Below are 14,312 nucleotides of genomic sequence, written 5' to 3' on the forward strand. Positions count from 1 at the left end.
AACTTTTTAGTAAGAAAAAGTTTATTTTCTAACTAAGCTAGTTGTTTAGTTTGAAACACCAGAGCGCCACCTTCTGGCATCTCTCCAGATCAGTTCAGTTCAGATTAAGGAACTGTTTCTGGCTTCGCTTTTTTCCCCTCCGTGGGCTGCCACCTTATCGTGGTGGAGGGGTTTGAGTGTCCCAGTGATCGTAGGAGCCGTCAGGGGTTTCATGCCTCTATTTGGGTCTGGTCTGCCGGGGCAAACGGGTCCTAGGTGAAGGATCGGACTAAGAGCAGCCTGAAAACGGCCTCACCTGTTCAGTTTGAGTCGCTACGTCACATTGAGCCAATGGATGCTGGAAGAGAGGAGACGCAGCGAGCTTCTCCTGCTGGGCAGATCGGAGAGAAGAAAATGAGGATTTAACTATACCGTCCTGATGAGCAGCTACTTTTAGTCCCAGATGAACTCCATCATCCATTCTGGTTCCCTTCATCCATCCATCCAGGTTCCCTTCATCCATCCATTTCTGGTTCCCTTCATCCATCCATTGATTCTGGTTCCATCCATCCATCCATCCATCCATCCATCCATCCATCCATCCATCCATCCATCCATCCATCCTGGTTCCCTACAAATTTGTGATAATTAGGGCACTGTAGGTAAGTGATTAAACTGCGATAAAGGATAGAATCAAATAAGTGTCCTTCCTACTCCTTTTCAAACAGGAAAGGAGTGGTAAGCCAATTATTTTGTTGGTTATGTATGCATGATTTTTTCTGTCCTACAAATTGCCTGTTTTTAAAGACCTGTTTGAGAATAGTGCTGCTGCTGCTGCTATAATTGTTTGTGTGCAAGAAATGAGCTAAGGTGGAATAATTTGTTTGTAGTGTACATTAGGTGCACAGTGACCTGCGCAATCCGGTGGACACATTGTGGCGACGCTGCATTTTATAACAGACTGCCATACAACGAATTTGCAAAAGAAAAAAGAGCTTGTGGTGATCTGCATTTGTAGATGCTGTTTAATTTAATTTCAGTAAAAACCAGTTTCACCCGTCTGATACTCTTTCATTCTTACAAATACCTCTGTATTTAAAATATTTTTAAAAGGTAGGATATTCTCATAAGAGGATTAGTGCAAACATCTTCTTTTAGCTTTTCATTTTAGACGGATAGGATATTCTGATGAACAAAGTGATATTTTTGTGTTTTTATCGTGTATAGAAATTGTTCCAATGCTTTGCTATGCATAACTCCCAAGCTTCCACTTAAGTCTCGTCACTCAAAGAATGTTATCCCAATGATAATATTTAACACAGCCTGCTGTAGTTTTCGGTTTGTAAGCATCACGGTAGAAGTTTTAGACGCGTAGCACCGACAGATAGACATAGCTATCTATCTGTGCTACAGTAGGAAAATCTGACGAGGTAGCACAAATATTCAGAACAAGGAATTATATTTACTTAAAACAAGCTTTTGTTGAAACGTTACTTGTAAGTAAATTTTGTCTCATTTCAAGTGTAATAAGATATTTGCATTAGAATCGACACCAAAAGTACTTGGTAAGATTTTTTTTTTTTNCCACCTTATCGTGGTGGAGGGGTTTGAGTGTCCCAGTGATCGTAGGAGCCGTCAGGGGTTTCATGCCTCTATTTGGGTCTGGTCTGCCGGGGCAAACGGGTCCTAGGTGAGGGATCGGACCAAGAGCAGCCTGAAAACGGCCTCACCTGTTCAGTTTGAGTCGCTACGTCACACTGAGCCAATGGATGCTGGAAGAGAGGAGACTCAGCGAGCTTCTCCTGCTGGGCAGATCGGTTTTAGACGCGTATAACACCGACAGATAGACATAGCTATCTATCTGTGCTACAGTAAATCTGACGAGGTAGCACAAATATTCAGAACAAGGAATTATATTTACTTAAAACAAGCTCTTGTTGAAACGTTACTTGTAAGTAAATTTTTGTCTCATTTCAAGTGTAATAAGATATTTGCATTAGAATCGACACCAAAAGTACTTGGTAAGATTTTTTTTTTTTTTTTTTTTTTTTTTTTTTTTGTAGTGCCCCACTTTTGAACTAATGTCTGACCAACAAAACAGCGCTTAGAGCAGATAACGACCCACAGCCTGCGGCGTGTCTGTAATAAACGGATAAAAGAGCAGGACACGCAAAAGCCGCCTATCCACGGGGAGCTGAAGCGGTCCAACAACTGGTTGGACTGGCTTGTCCTCCCTCTGCTGTGATGTCACCATCCAATAGATGAGCGGCTGGCGGCTGCGAAGCAAGCGCATATGTATGCGGTCCGCCGCCTCAGCGCATCACAGCGAGCCGCAGCTGACAGCTTTTCCAGGTTAGACGGGCTGGAAACGGAGCATTCAAGGAGAGAGAACAAGACCAGCTAGATTTCCAACAACCAGCCGTCATCATCCGCATCCAGCTGAGATATAGAGGGTTTCTCTTTGCCTTTTTTCCCCTAGGCCCCCTTACCTACTGCATCTTTCTCTCTCTCTCTCTCTCTTTTTTTTTGAAGGAATAATGATGATGTTGATGATATTCTAACGCACAGATGACAGCATAAGCAGGGCGGTGAGCTGTCAAACACCCCACTGCAGCCTCTTTGTTGAGAAGGATCTGTAGCTACTGTCTCTGGATATGAATTCGGCGGAACAGACGGTTACGTGGTTGATCACGCTCGGGGTGCTGGAGTCGCCGAAGAAGACCATCTCGGATCCTGAAGCCTTCCTGCAGAGCTCCCTAAAGGATGGGGTGGTTCTCTGTAAGCTGCTGGAGCGGCTCAGCCCGGGCTCCACGGAGAAAGTAAGCGCAACACTTCCCCTCTTCCTCATCCTCCTCTTCCTCTGTTTAACCCAGGCAGCCGCCCGGCCTGTCCATCCGTCGGCGCGTCTGTCCACGTCCGTGACACCGACGCGGCGGTTTGTTGTCTGGCCTCTCTTTTTGTCCACTGATCCATGAGAGAATTTCTTTTGTAGGTCACGGCGGCTCTTGTTATTGTCTGCCGTATAGCAGCTTGCGCATATGTTGCCCCTATCAGCGTGTAAAAAAACAGAAAGGCGCTCGTCTGCTTCCTATTGATCTGCCATAAATAAGGCTGCTTCGCGTTTATTAATATTACCAGGAAGTGTTAAATCTAATAGGCGCTTTATGGTGTTTTCAATGAAAGCCGCCGACTATGATGCAGAAAATGCAAATCATTTGATAACCCCGGCTGTGACAGCCCGTATGACACCATCCATGGTTTGCATGTCATGTTGGTGCACATACTGTAGGCCTGTGGGGATCAGTGAGGGGATGAGAAGATGTTATCTGTACACAGAGCATCAGTAAGAATGGGCCGCCATTGACAGCAGAGGTGCACACAGGCAGAGATGGGCTCTTTTCCCAATTTAAAGAAACAGCGCAGCGTTTGTCTGTCAGAGTCGCAACAGCCTTAATTATTGGGATTCGACACCATGCAGTGCAAAAATAATGAATTATAAGAAAAGTTGTATTGTATTTATGCTCTATTTATTTATTATTACATATATTTCATATTAAAATCTGGAATATATGTCCTGTACCACTGAGTAAATACTTTTACTGCAGAACCACTCTTTGCTGCAATATTAGCTACAGGCTTTCTTGTGTTTACCATTTGTGTATCTATAGAATAAACAGGGAAATTTATGTAGTTCAAGTTCATTCTGATCAGATTGAAGAAGTACGTGAACGTATATTTTAAAGCCTTCATAAATAATCTTGAATTTACTTCTCAAATGTCTGGACTTTGACTAAGCCAATATAATGTGAATAGGGCCATTCTCACGAATATATATAAAAATACTGACTTAAAATATATTGTCATTGTGCTCAATTACAATTGCAAAGTTTCTACTTGGAAGCAATAGGTGAATAGATATTATATTTCAAATGTCATGGATGAAAATTCTGCTTGCAAGGTATATGTTAAGCATGTTGGGTGGACATTTGGAATCCTTTATGTCAACACTGGATGTAAATTTTTTTGGATGAAAGGCTAAAGCTTGCAAAGATTGAAGGTATTGTGACATTGTCATACTTGGTCCTCGGGCAGAGGAGAGATGACGAGATAAGAAAACAGCTGGGGAGGGGAAAAGCTGGTAGGCAGGAAGGTGAAAGATAAATAGGGACGGACACAATCTAAGGAGCCTAACTCTAATGCACAAATAATAATAACCCAAGAAGCAAACACAGAAATGAACTAAAAAGAAGAAAACCAAAAAAGAGAAGATCAAACAGAAACACAAATGAAACTAAAGTACAAACACCTAGCAGACACAAGGAAAAAGAAAGACAACTTTTTTTAAATTGTAATTTATTCATCATCATCACAATATTCATCAACAGAACTGAAATGAAAAGTTATCACTGTCATGTATCATCATGGAGAACATGCGATCTCCATGCAGAAACACTTGGATCAAGAATCGAACCTGGGACCATCTGTCTGTAGGGCAACAAGGCAAAAGAGAGTTCCACTGTGCAGCCCCATTCTAATGGTGTATTGATTGCAGGATCTAACAAGGTCTTGGACAGCATAAGACTCTCACTGGGTAATGATCTTGAATAAAAGTACTATAGTTTCAAGCTACCCCACACAAAAAAGTAAAAAGTTTAAAACATTGGTTTTATTCAAAACAGAAAAGCAACGTTTACACCTAATGCTGCAAAAATAATATGACCTATAACAATCTATCAACAATAACCTGAAAGTTTTTTCTTTAGTATCTGATAAACATAAAACACTGATTTGTTTTCTATTTCTCACTTTTGTTGTCTCAGTTTTTTTTAGTTTTTTTTAATTTTTTTTAATTTTACATATTTGTATCTGCTGTGGGACTTTTGCACATTTTGCTGAATGTGTAGTATTTAGTATGTAGCTTACTGTTATCTGATTGGCAGTGTGCAGAAACAGGTTGTGTAGGGGAAATGTTGTGGGTCTCTACAGCTGGAACAAAGCACCAGTTACTCCACCACTTTTTCTAACCTTTGTTTAAAAAAGATTTCAAACTATATGACCTGTGCAATTTTTAAACTGTAACTTTTAAAAATCTTGATATACTTTGATACTGATAACTGATGTCTAAATGTACCGTGCATGCTTTGTGATAAGTTGAGTCACATCTTGTGCGAGTCTGCATCATGCTGTGTTGGATCATAATTGCAAAGTCGTAATTATAAGTTGTTTGAAATGAAAAACTGGGTTTCTTGGTAGAGAAATTAAAGATAATAGTAGTCAAGAATGTCACAAGCACAGTGGCCCACTTACAGTAACACATATTAGAAGCATAAAGAAAACTTTAACTTGAATTACTTTTAAAATAATTTCGACATCCCCACAACTTGAAGTCTGTCAGCACAGACGGTGCATCTTTGGCTTATTCAGTTCTGTGATGTAACACGTCCAGACTGATTGAGTGATATACTTCATTATAAACTTTCCTCCATTTCACCCATCCTTCAAACTGACTTAATGGGTGGAGAGGCTTGTGACAACTATTGTTAGATTACACATGAAAAGCAAGCCTTTCATTGTGGTTTGCTGGAGCTTCACAATCCTTCACAGAATTGAAATGAGATCTTTAGGTGATTGCTTGCGTCGTTAAGAACAAACAACTGGTCTTTGAGAAAAGTGATGAATGTTGGTATCCTCTCGTTTTTAATATGATCTAATATTATAAATCTGTTCAAGCTATTATTATATCATCCAGCCTAAATATTGTTTACTCACTGTCCAGCCTATCGTGTTTGTAGGCTATACCAACATGCTGTTATAATAAAACTACGTTGCTGCACACTACTGATAAACTTAAAGCATCTTATGGAGATTGGAGTATCAATAATATGCTAAAAAAAATAGAAGAAACAAGTTGATTTGCAGTTGCCAATACAATCCCCTTATTTATTGATGGCCATTGTTACAATTACAGAACTTATAAGAAGTGTAAGACAATGAACAGTACAGATACTTGAGCTAAATTGTAATGAATGGTAAAAAAAAATAATCTTTTAGCAATATTATACCATGACTTACAGCTCCTTAGATTATTCTAGTTTTTAAGTAAATCCTTCACTGAGCACACATGCAATGACAATTTTTAAAGCATTTACGTTTTACTGCTTCACCATTAAGCCTCTTAAGTTCCTGGAGATTAATACAGTTTTTACACCTTAAAGATGATGAAGCGAAGTGAGGCCACATTTCATCCTTCAGCGTAGAGCATCTGAGCGTGGACGTGCTCTCCTAGTGTGTAAATGCATTAAATCTCTGGTTTGATTATTTAAGAAAAAATTGGATTTCACCACAAATCTTAAAGGAGCCACATTTATGATTTGGTGAATTTAAGGTGAATTTTGACAACAGGTTCCTGACCGTTTTTCCTCTTGTACTCTTGTACACGAACTTTTAATATAGAGTACCTAGACAGTTTTTTGTGCATGTTTCTGTTGTGATGTCTGAAATTGACAAACTGAGTAAGTCCTCCTTCTGCTGGAGTCCACTCATGTCTGGGGACACTGGTCTCTGTTAAGAGCTGAATCCACAATTTGATTAAAACTATGTAAACCAGACTAGACCGGCATTAATCTCGGATTGTTTGGAAGCAGTTATGGGTTAAAATTCATAGACTGCCACTCCAAACTGTGTGGAAACGTATAGACAGGGTTTCTTTTGAGTGAACTGCACTGAACCTGAGTTTCAGAAAGAAAAGAAAAAGGCAGAGCTTCTATCGGGATTATAATCCACTTTCAATTTCGCAGTGGTTAAGCTCTGACACTAAATTTAAATAATTTCTACTGAGAAGAAGCGTATATTCACATGTCTCACGCACAGAAAATGCAGTGTTAAAACTGCTCTGTGAAATTGCGATTGCTTTAAGCATAAACACTGAAAACAAATTTTACTTGTTAACATGTCAAAAAAAAATCTAAATCTAAAAGAAAGCTGTAATGAAAATGTCTTGTCCCTTTCTTTATCTCCAGACAGCCTCTGAAAGCAAAAGTTCATGCTTCCTTTAAACAAATTCCACAAAGGTTGGCAGATATTATCAACGTAATTTAATGTAAACTTTGTGAAACACTGTAACGTTTAGCACTAGTGGCTGGGTTGAAATGTTCTGCTTGCAAATAAAAATACAGAACTCCTGTTGGGATTTAAAATTAACCACAACAATGACAAATGAAAAAAAAAGGAGCATAAACCAGGATAGAAAATGCTGAGGATATTCATTCAGTGAGAAATGTTTAGGATCTATCCACCACAAAGCTCCACGGTGTTAATTCAGAGTGCGTTACAAAAAGTCATCCCGCCTCAGCAGGGCCATTTTCAGGGCCTGCTTTTGCCCTGGTTCCTACAGTACAAAGGAGGGAAAATCGAAATTGCACTAACCTAGTTCCTGAAAAAGTTCCTGCAAGGAGAAACACGCTTCTAGTGGCAGAATTGCAAACTGCAAGGAGTCGAAAACATTTCATCTTAAAATTTCCACATCTTCCTTATAGCCATTGTTTTGTTTTGTTTTTTGTGTGTTTTTTTTATGTGTCTGGGCTACTGTGGAAATAAAAGCGAATCAAAAAAAGATTTAGAGTACAGCTGTGTAAATGTTAAATATTTTTTAAGCATTGTTCCGTATAATTATTTTACTACTTCCAAATATAAACATTTTGTTATTGTAAAGGAGGTTATTGTAAACGTCTTGCACCATCATCATCATCATCATCATCATCATCATCATCGGTGGGGGATCCCTATTTGGCAACGTCATTTCCTCGACTGAGTGCTTCCAGCCTCCTTTACTTCCCCACGGCTCGGTTTGTGTGCAGCCTCCAGAAGCGTCGGGCCCAATGCACACCGAAGCTGTAGAATGCGTGCTGAAAAAGAAGCGAGACTTTAAAAGCGAGCACATTCCCAAAGGAGCTCGTTGCGAGCAGTAACTCGTCCGCAGCGTGAAGGAGGAGCAGTTTATCGATACCAAGCGTTTCCGTCACCCTTTGTTTTTGTTCCAGATTTATCCAGAACCGAAGAACGACGGCGAGTGTCTGAGCAACATAAAGGAGTTTCTCAAGGGCTGCACATCGTTCCGCGTCGAGGTGAGTACACTTCTTGGGGAAAAAAAATAAAAATAAAAAAATACTGGGTTACATTTCACTCCTCTGGACAACCATATCCCGAAAGGAGGTGCTTTCTGAAACGTCGAGTTTGCATGTTTGGGAGGATATGATAGATATAAGTGTCGTGTTGTTGTGGAGCGGACTCTCGGAGCTCCTGACAGAAAAGGGGGAGGAGGAGTGAATTTGCTACCGAGAACAATCACCTAAAGCCCGGCTGAGAGAGCTTTTACCTTCCCGTACAAGTGGCGGTTCTAACAGGACTGCATTTTAGTTGAATACAGGATTTAAACGAGGTCTGTTTACTTTTCTCGGCTTATTTCTGGAAGCGTCTGGGTAATGTTGACGCCTTTTGAATTAATGCAAAGCTTTGTCCAGGGGCTGGTGCTTGGCTTTATTGTCACCAGCAGTTCACGCTGGCCATTGTAGATCATCTTCCACCCTACAGCTGTGAACAAAGACTTTATATATTTAAGTATAACTGGGATTTTTCTAACTTAGTTATAGCTACTCGCTAAATTGTTTCAAAGTGTTGCAGATCCTAATAGAAATGCATTGGGTTTCTGTATAGAAATACAATGGGAATGCTACCACAGCCTAAAGCAAATTAAGGACAGAGTGTTGTTTATCTCTGTGTATTGGCCAGTGCATAGATGGGTCATTGAACCAGTCTGACAATGCAGCTCAGTGTTCCTCAGCGTTGCTTCTCTCCCTGCAGAGCCTCTGGCCACTGAGCCAGAAGAGCAGCACAGAGCACTGTCACACTGAGTTTTTGAAACATGCAAATTAAAAGTTGGACAACACAGGATGCAAGAGAGGCGAAGGCAGTGTGCGTGACTATTTTATTGGTAAAAAGGTCTGCGTTTGTCCTGGCGTGCTGCAGGGCCAGGACTTGACGAGCACTGTTGAGACATAATCTGCAGATTTTTGCCAATGTGATTCCATATCTAATCTCTTCCCTCATAAGCATGAAACTAACTGGGGTATCGTAATACCGTTTCAGACCCAGTCATGTGGCTTAAAGTCTGTTGGTAGAGATGGAAGGAAAAGCACAGGGTTCCCTCAGGTTGAGTGTAGCGTAGGCAAATGGAGCACATCCTTTCAAATTTCTCCTAAATGCGAGTCCTTTGTGCCAGCACAATCACTTTAGCACAAAGGGATTCACAATTGTCTGTTAAAACTGGAGTCATGTCTTAGTCTGCTACACTTAATGGGTTCTTGCATGCAAGATTTTGATCAGATATGTGTGACCTTTTTTAGTGAGGTCGGTAAAGCAGGATTACAGTAATTTGTGTTTTGGCAGTCAGCCGCTCACCGACTGCAGAGCCAAAATGAGCAGTCGGAGCTCTGCTGGCTCTGACCTCTGTTAGCTTTGGTGGCAGATAAGAGGAATTACTTAAAATATGTGAAAGACACATAGAATGATGCTTCGCTCTTACAGCTCTGTCAGCTTCCTGTTAGTGGAGTTAATTTACCCGTTTGTATATGTTGCTCATGCAAATGAATGATCTGCTTTACATCTAATTTGGATACTTGGTTCGGTCTTTGTGCCTGACACTTGTGCAGCTGCTCATGCCGACCTCTTAACCTCTTGTAGTTTTGACCATAAGAATTTCTCTTTATTGTTCCCATGACCTCTCCTGTGCCTGTGGGTAGTTACCTTCAACCAAGCATCTACCTGTTGATTCATTACAAACCGATCTTTCATCACCTGTGGGAAAACGCGCAGTTGTGTGTCCCATTTTGACTCGTGTCAAATTATTTTGAGAAAACCATCCGCTGATACCTTCGTCTCCAAAAGTTAAATTCTCAGAATGTCATCGAGAAACTTAAACAAGATGAGCCAATTTATCTGTGGTTCGGAAGTCTTTGCATCATTGGCTTTGGTGAATTTGTCGGCTTTATTTTAAATTATAAAAGCCAAGTATTCATATTATAATTTTAGCTGATTGCATGTCAGCTGGAACCATTTTATCATAGAACTGATTAAACAGGATACGTTATGATCCATTTGGTAATTATTCATTTGTCCTCCTTGGAAATTGAAAATCCTGTGATGTCAGTGGTGACAAAATTATTATTATTAAAAAATTGGGATTTTTCTTACCTCAGTCAAAGTTGAATAATTTCTCGTATTTTTGTTTTTCTTTTTTTATAATATCATATTTTAATATGTCAAATTTTCAGACCTTACAGATGACTGGGATTTCAAATATTGAAGAAGATCCGTCCCGTCCCCCAAAATGTTCTTTTTAACCAAATTTATTAAAACTACTATTTCCTAATGTATGGTGTGTGTTTACATCAACAAACCAGAGGTAGAGAGAGAGAGAGAGAGAAAATAAAGGTTGGAGACATTTGCCATTAGTGTATTTTTGTGCAGTTTCAGTGTTTGGTCCTGACAGTTGCTAAAAAAAATATAATCAACACTAAAAAGATTTTTACTGAAATTATTTGGTCTCAATCAACCTTGTATCTTCACAGTCTGCTGTTTAATCTCAAATGAACATAATTTTAAATATTCCTGGGTCCTGCTTTGGTGCATAAATGGGAATAATCATATAGTGCAATGGTGTCCAAAGTGTGGCCCTCAGGGCCATTTGTGGCCCTCAGAATGATTTTGTGTGGCCCCCTTCATGCAGTTTAAGAGTGGTACAAATTTGACTGACCAGCACAAGAAGTTCATAGTTTGCAACAAGCATTTTCATTTAAAAAAGGTGATTCACAATTTGTTCTTGTTGATGAGAACAACATGTCAACTGATCCTCAAATATTATAAGTGCAAGACACTTTTATATTTCTGATCTAATATGAAATACAGATCAGTTATTCTGCAAAAAAAAACTAGTTTCTTGTATTAAATTGTTACAAGTTTAGTTTGAACATAACATAGCATTACATTTAATTAACTTATAAAAGTTGCATGCTGTAGCTTTAACTGCACAGTTTTGGCCAATAGGTTAAAAGTTTGGACGCCGCTGATGTCATGCTTTAATTTTCTGTTGGATCTTAAAGCAAACTTTGCCATTTATTTGTAAAGTTTAACCAAAATCCGTGTGTCTTTACAAACGCAGCCTTTTTCCGCTTTTATTCACAAGAAATTCTGTCGACCACATTTATTTTTAAATCTTCTGGCGTGATGAAAAGCTTAAACTTGATACTTGCGGTATTTAGCTGATTTTATTTCCCTGAAACAAAAATAAGCATATTTTCACCTTCTCTGGTATTTATATATGATCAGGTGGTCATTGAGGACTCTTCTGTTTTTAGGCACCTCGAAACTATTTCACGAATTTGGCTTCGTCTTTTAAAACGCTGTATTAAAATTGGGTGAAAATAGCCACCGTGTATAAATAAATGTGAACTTGGAACAGAATTGTATATTTTCTGTCCCTTACTTTGCAAACCACATGGTGTCAAGCACACATTTCCCTAATTATTAGCACGTTGAGTCAGAGTTGGGTGTTGCTCTGTTGTCTGAACCTCTCGGCTCAAGGAGCCGCTCTTTACTGTGATGCTGGAGAGCAAGAGACAAGTCTAAGCTTGTAATCTTAGTCATTCTTATTACCTCCCTAATCTTTAATACTCATCATTTGTTGCGTATTGAGAAGGAGCTGCTGTCGCTTTGTAAATCAGACAAAACAAAGGGGTCAAAAATGTCTCCAGTGTTCGAGTTGTGGGGACTCTGTTATCAGTGTAAACATGGAAACATCAGAGTGTTTGTGTTGCTTCTAGACGTTTCAAAGTATCGTCGTGCAACAGTTCAACCAAGCCGAACATGTTTTCACTTTCAGGCAGCATACACGCTTTTTCATGTCCAGCTGTTATTGAATCGAGGTGACTTCTACCACAAAACCTTAAAAAAAAAAAATACTTAACAGCTTACCTGCAATTTTGCTCTTTGTAAAATAACATCAGATTATTTGCAAATGGAGACTAGCTTGTTGTGTAATCGTGTTATCTTGATTTCATGTCTACAGTGTGCTGTTTATTTTACCAACGGGCCTGCTATTTTCAGCTTGTTTCTAATTGTTCGATTGAAACCACTGTTTTCTCAAAAAGCGGTGGTCATCCTTTGGTTGCTAATCCATTGTCTGCGCTTTTCAGTTCTGGGGAAAATCCATAACCAAATTTGTAACAGCTGGCTCGGTCATACAGAAGGGGGAAAGTTGAGGGTGTTTCCACTGCAACAAATTTAGCTGACTGCTTCTTGCTTAAATTTTGTAACGCTCCAACTTGAACCCGAGTTTTTCTTTGAGAAATATAGATATGTTTTTCCACTCGTGCTTCTTTCCTGGATAACTTGAAAGCCTTCCTCAGACGTTTTTGTACTTTTTTTTTTTTTTTTTTTTTAGATTTTGATCTGTGGAACAGCCCAGCAGGCCTCTTTTTTTTTTGTTTTGTTTTTTTTTGTAGCAAAAATGTTTGAAACTCTTTGAAAACATGAAACCTCACTAAAAGCCTCTCTTAAAGTCAGAAATTAGTTTCCTTGTTCTTTTCATAAATGTGTAAAACGCCTTCAAACCTGGTAACTTACATTAACACCACTTCCCTGCTATTATATTATAAGTTTTTATGAAATTAAAAGCTCTGAAATAAATTGACATGTTTTATATGTTGCATTCACTAAATTGACATCACCCCCACCTCCCACCCAAATAAATGCATTTTTTAAATTTCTTGCTAAAAAAATCACTAATCAGGGCTTTTCTGGGGGGAAATCTAGTGATTTCTGTCACCATCTTATTTCTAGATGCATCTCTAAAAAGGAGTTTGAACTGATACTCCGTCTTATTTGTATTAAAAGAGCCTGCTTTTTGAAAACATCTTGAAAATGGGAGCCTCACTATCCCTAGGTTTGGCTTCTCTTACTCAGATAAAGGCTAAAAGTCATCCAGCTCTTGAACAAACATATATACATCACTTGCGTATGCTCGACACACTCCCACTAAAACACAGTCACTGATGCATTCCCCTCAGAATGTCTGAGTGTAAGATGAATGAGACTCGCAACTCTCTTTTGGTCAGTGAAGTGAGAGCGACTCATCACATGACGTTGTTACAGAGGAAGAGAGATGCACTCAACCATAGATGCAATCACCTCCATTCATCCTTACTGGGAGGACAGAACGAAATCGTGATGAATATCATGCAAATATTAGTTACATTTCCACATTTAGTACTACTGTCTTTTTTCTTTTTGCTACACTTTTCATGTTTTAATCTAGATATATCATACCTAAACGTGAGTTTCAGTTCTTGTCTTGGTAATGTTTTTTCTCTGTCTGAGGACCAGGATTCTCCTGATAATTGTCTTTTTTGTCGTTTATGCTATTTATACGAGTGCATCAAGCGTGTTGTTCCTGACCAGTTTCTGGTTTTGGTTGAGGTACGGCCTGCTGGTTTTAATTTTAACTAGTTTTATTTTTCAATAAAACAAATGGCACAGAGCAGGGTTGGGCAGTCCCAGTCCTCAAGGGCTGGTGTCCTGCAACTCTTGGATATAAAGCTCCAATTTGAGCCCATTCTACTTTCTCTTTAAGAAATATAAATAACGGCCACACCCTTTGATCAAATGGCTGAATCACCTCCTCAGTGCAGTCAAGTTCTCCGGAGTTCTGCTAGCAATGAAGAACAATGATCCTAAGCAAAAAAAAAGAAAAAAAAAGTGAAAAGAGAAACATCTGTTATGAACCTTTTGTTTTCAACAATTGTGGTAGGAAGGTAATGTTTGCAGTGGAAACCCTTTCATGTTATTCACCTTTCAGCAGACTATTTAGTTGGTACACTGGGTTGGTTTATGGCTTAGATCCTCGTCACTGTAAATCTGACCTCTGCGGTGTTTCTTGCATGGTTTTGTTTTCTCCACTTTCTTATGTCAAGCCTTTTTTTATCACGGTACATCACACTGGAAACAACACATTTTTCTGGCAGCATCAGGATGTGGGGGATGTTTTTCTTCAAGGGAGACATGAAAGCTAGTCAGAGTTAATAGGATTCATTGTATGAAGCTAAAAATAAGGCAATTCAGGATGAAAACCTGCTAGAAGCAGCCAAAGACTTCATCACCTTCAAGCAGGACAATCTGAAAAAAAAAAAATATATATATTTCAATGTGTTGGAAAGATCGACTCGAAGTCCAGACCTAAATCCAATTTAGAAGCTGTATCAAGACTCTTCACCAGTGGTCTC

General features: G+C 39.2%; 1 protein-coding gene across 2 annotated transcripts in view; it reads left to right on the forward strand.

Moving 5' to 3' along the window:
* The first annotated feature begins 2,241 nt into the window (after nt 1-2,241).
* arhgef7a (Rho guanine nucleotide exchange factor (GEF) 7a) overlaps nt 2,242-14,312 on the forward strand; it is a 35,617-nt gene continuing 23,546 nt past the window's right edge. The window contains exons 1-2 of one of the 2 annotated variants that reach the window (XM_016673092.1): nt 2,242-2,798; nt 8,019-8,102. In XM_016673092.1, the coding sequence (XP_016528578.1) occupies nt 2,634-2,798; nt 8,019-8,102 (249 nt within the window). In that variant the 5' untranslated portion in view covers nt 2,242-2,633. The remainder of the gene's footprint in view (nt 2,799-8,018; nt 8,103-14,312) is intronic. The other variant, XM_016673093.1, reaches the window with a different exon arrangement.

Source organism: Poecilia formosa, unplaced genomic scaffold (genome assembly GCF_000485575.1).
Source record: "Poecilia formosa unplaced genomic scaffold, Poecilia_formosa-5.1.2 Scaffold70, whole genome shotgun sequence".
Lineage (NCBI taxonomy): Eukaryota > Metazoa > Chordata > Actinopteri > Cyprinodontiformes > Poeciliidae > Poecilia > Poecilia formosa.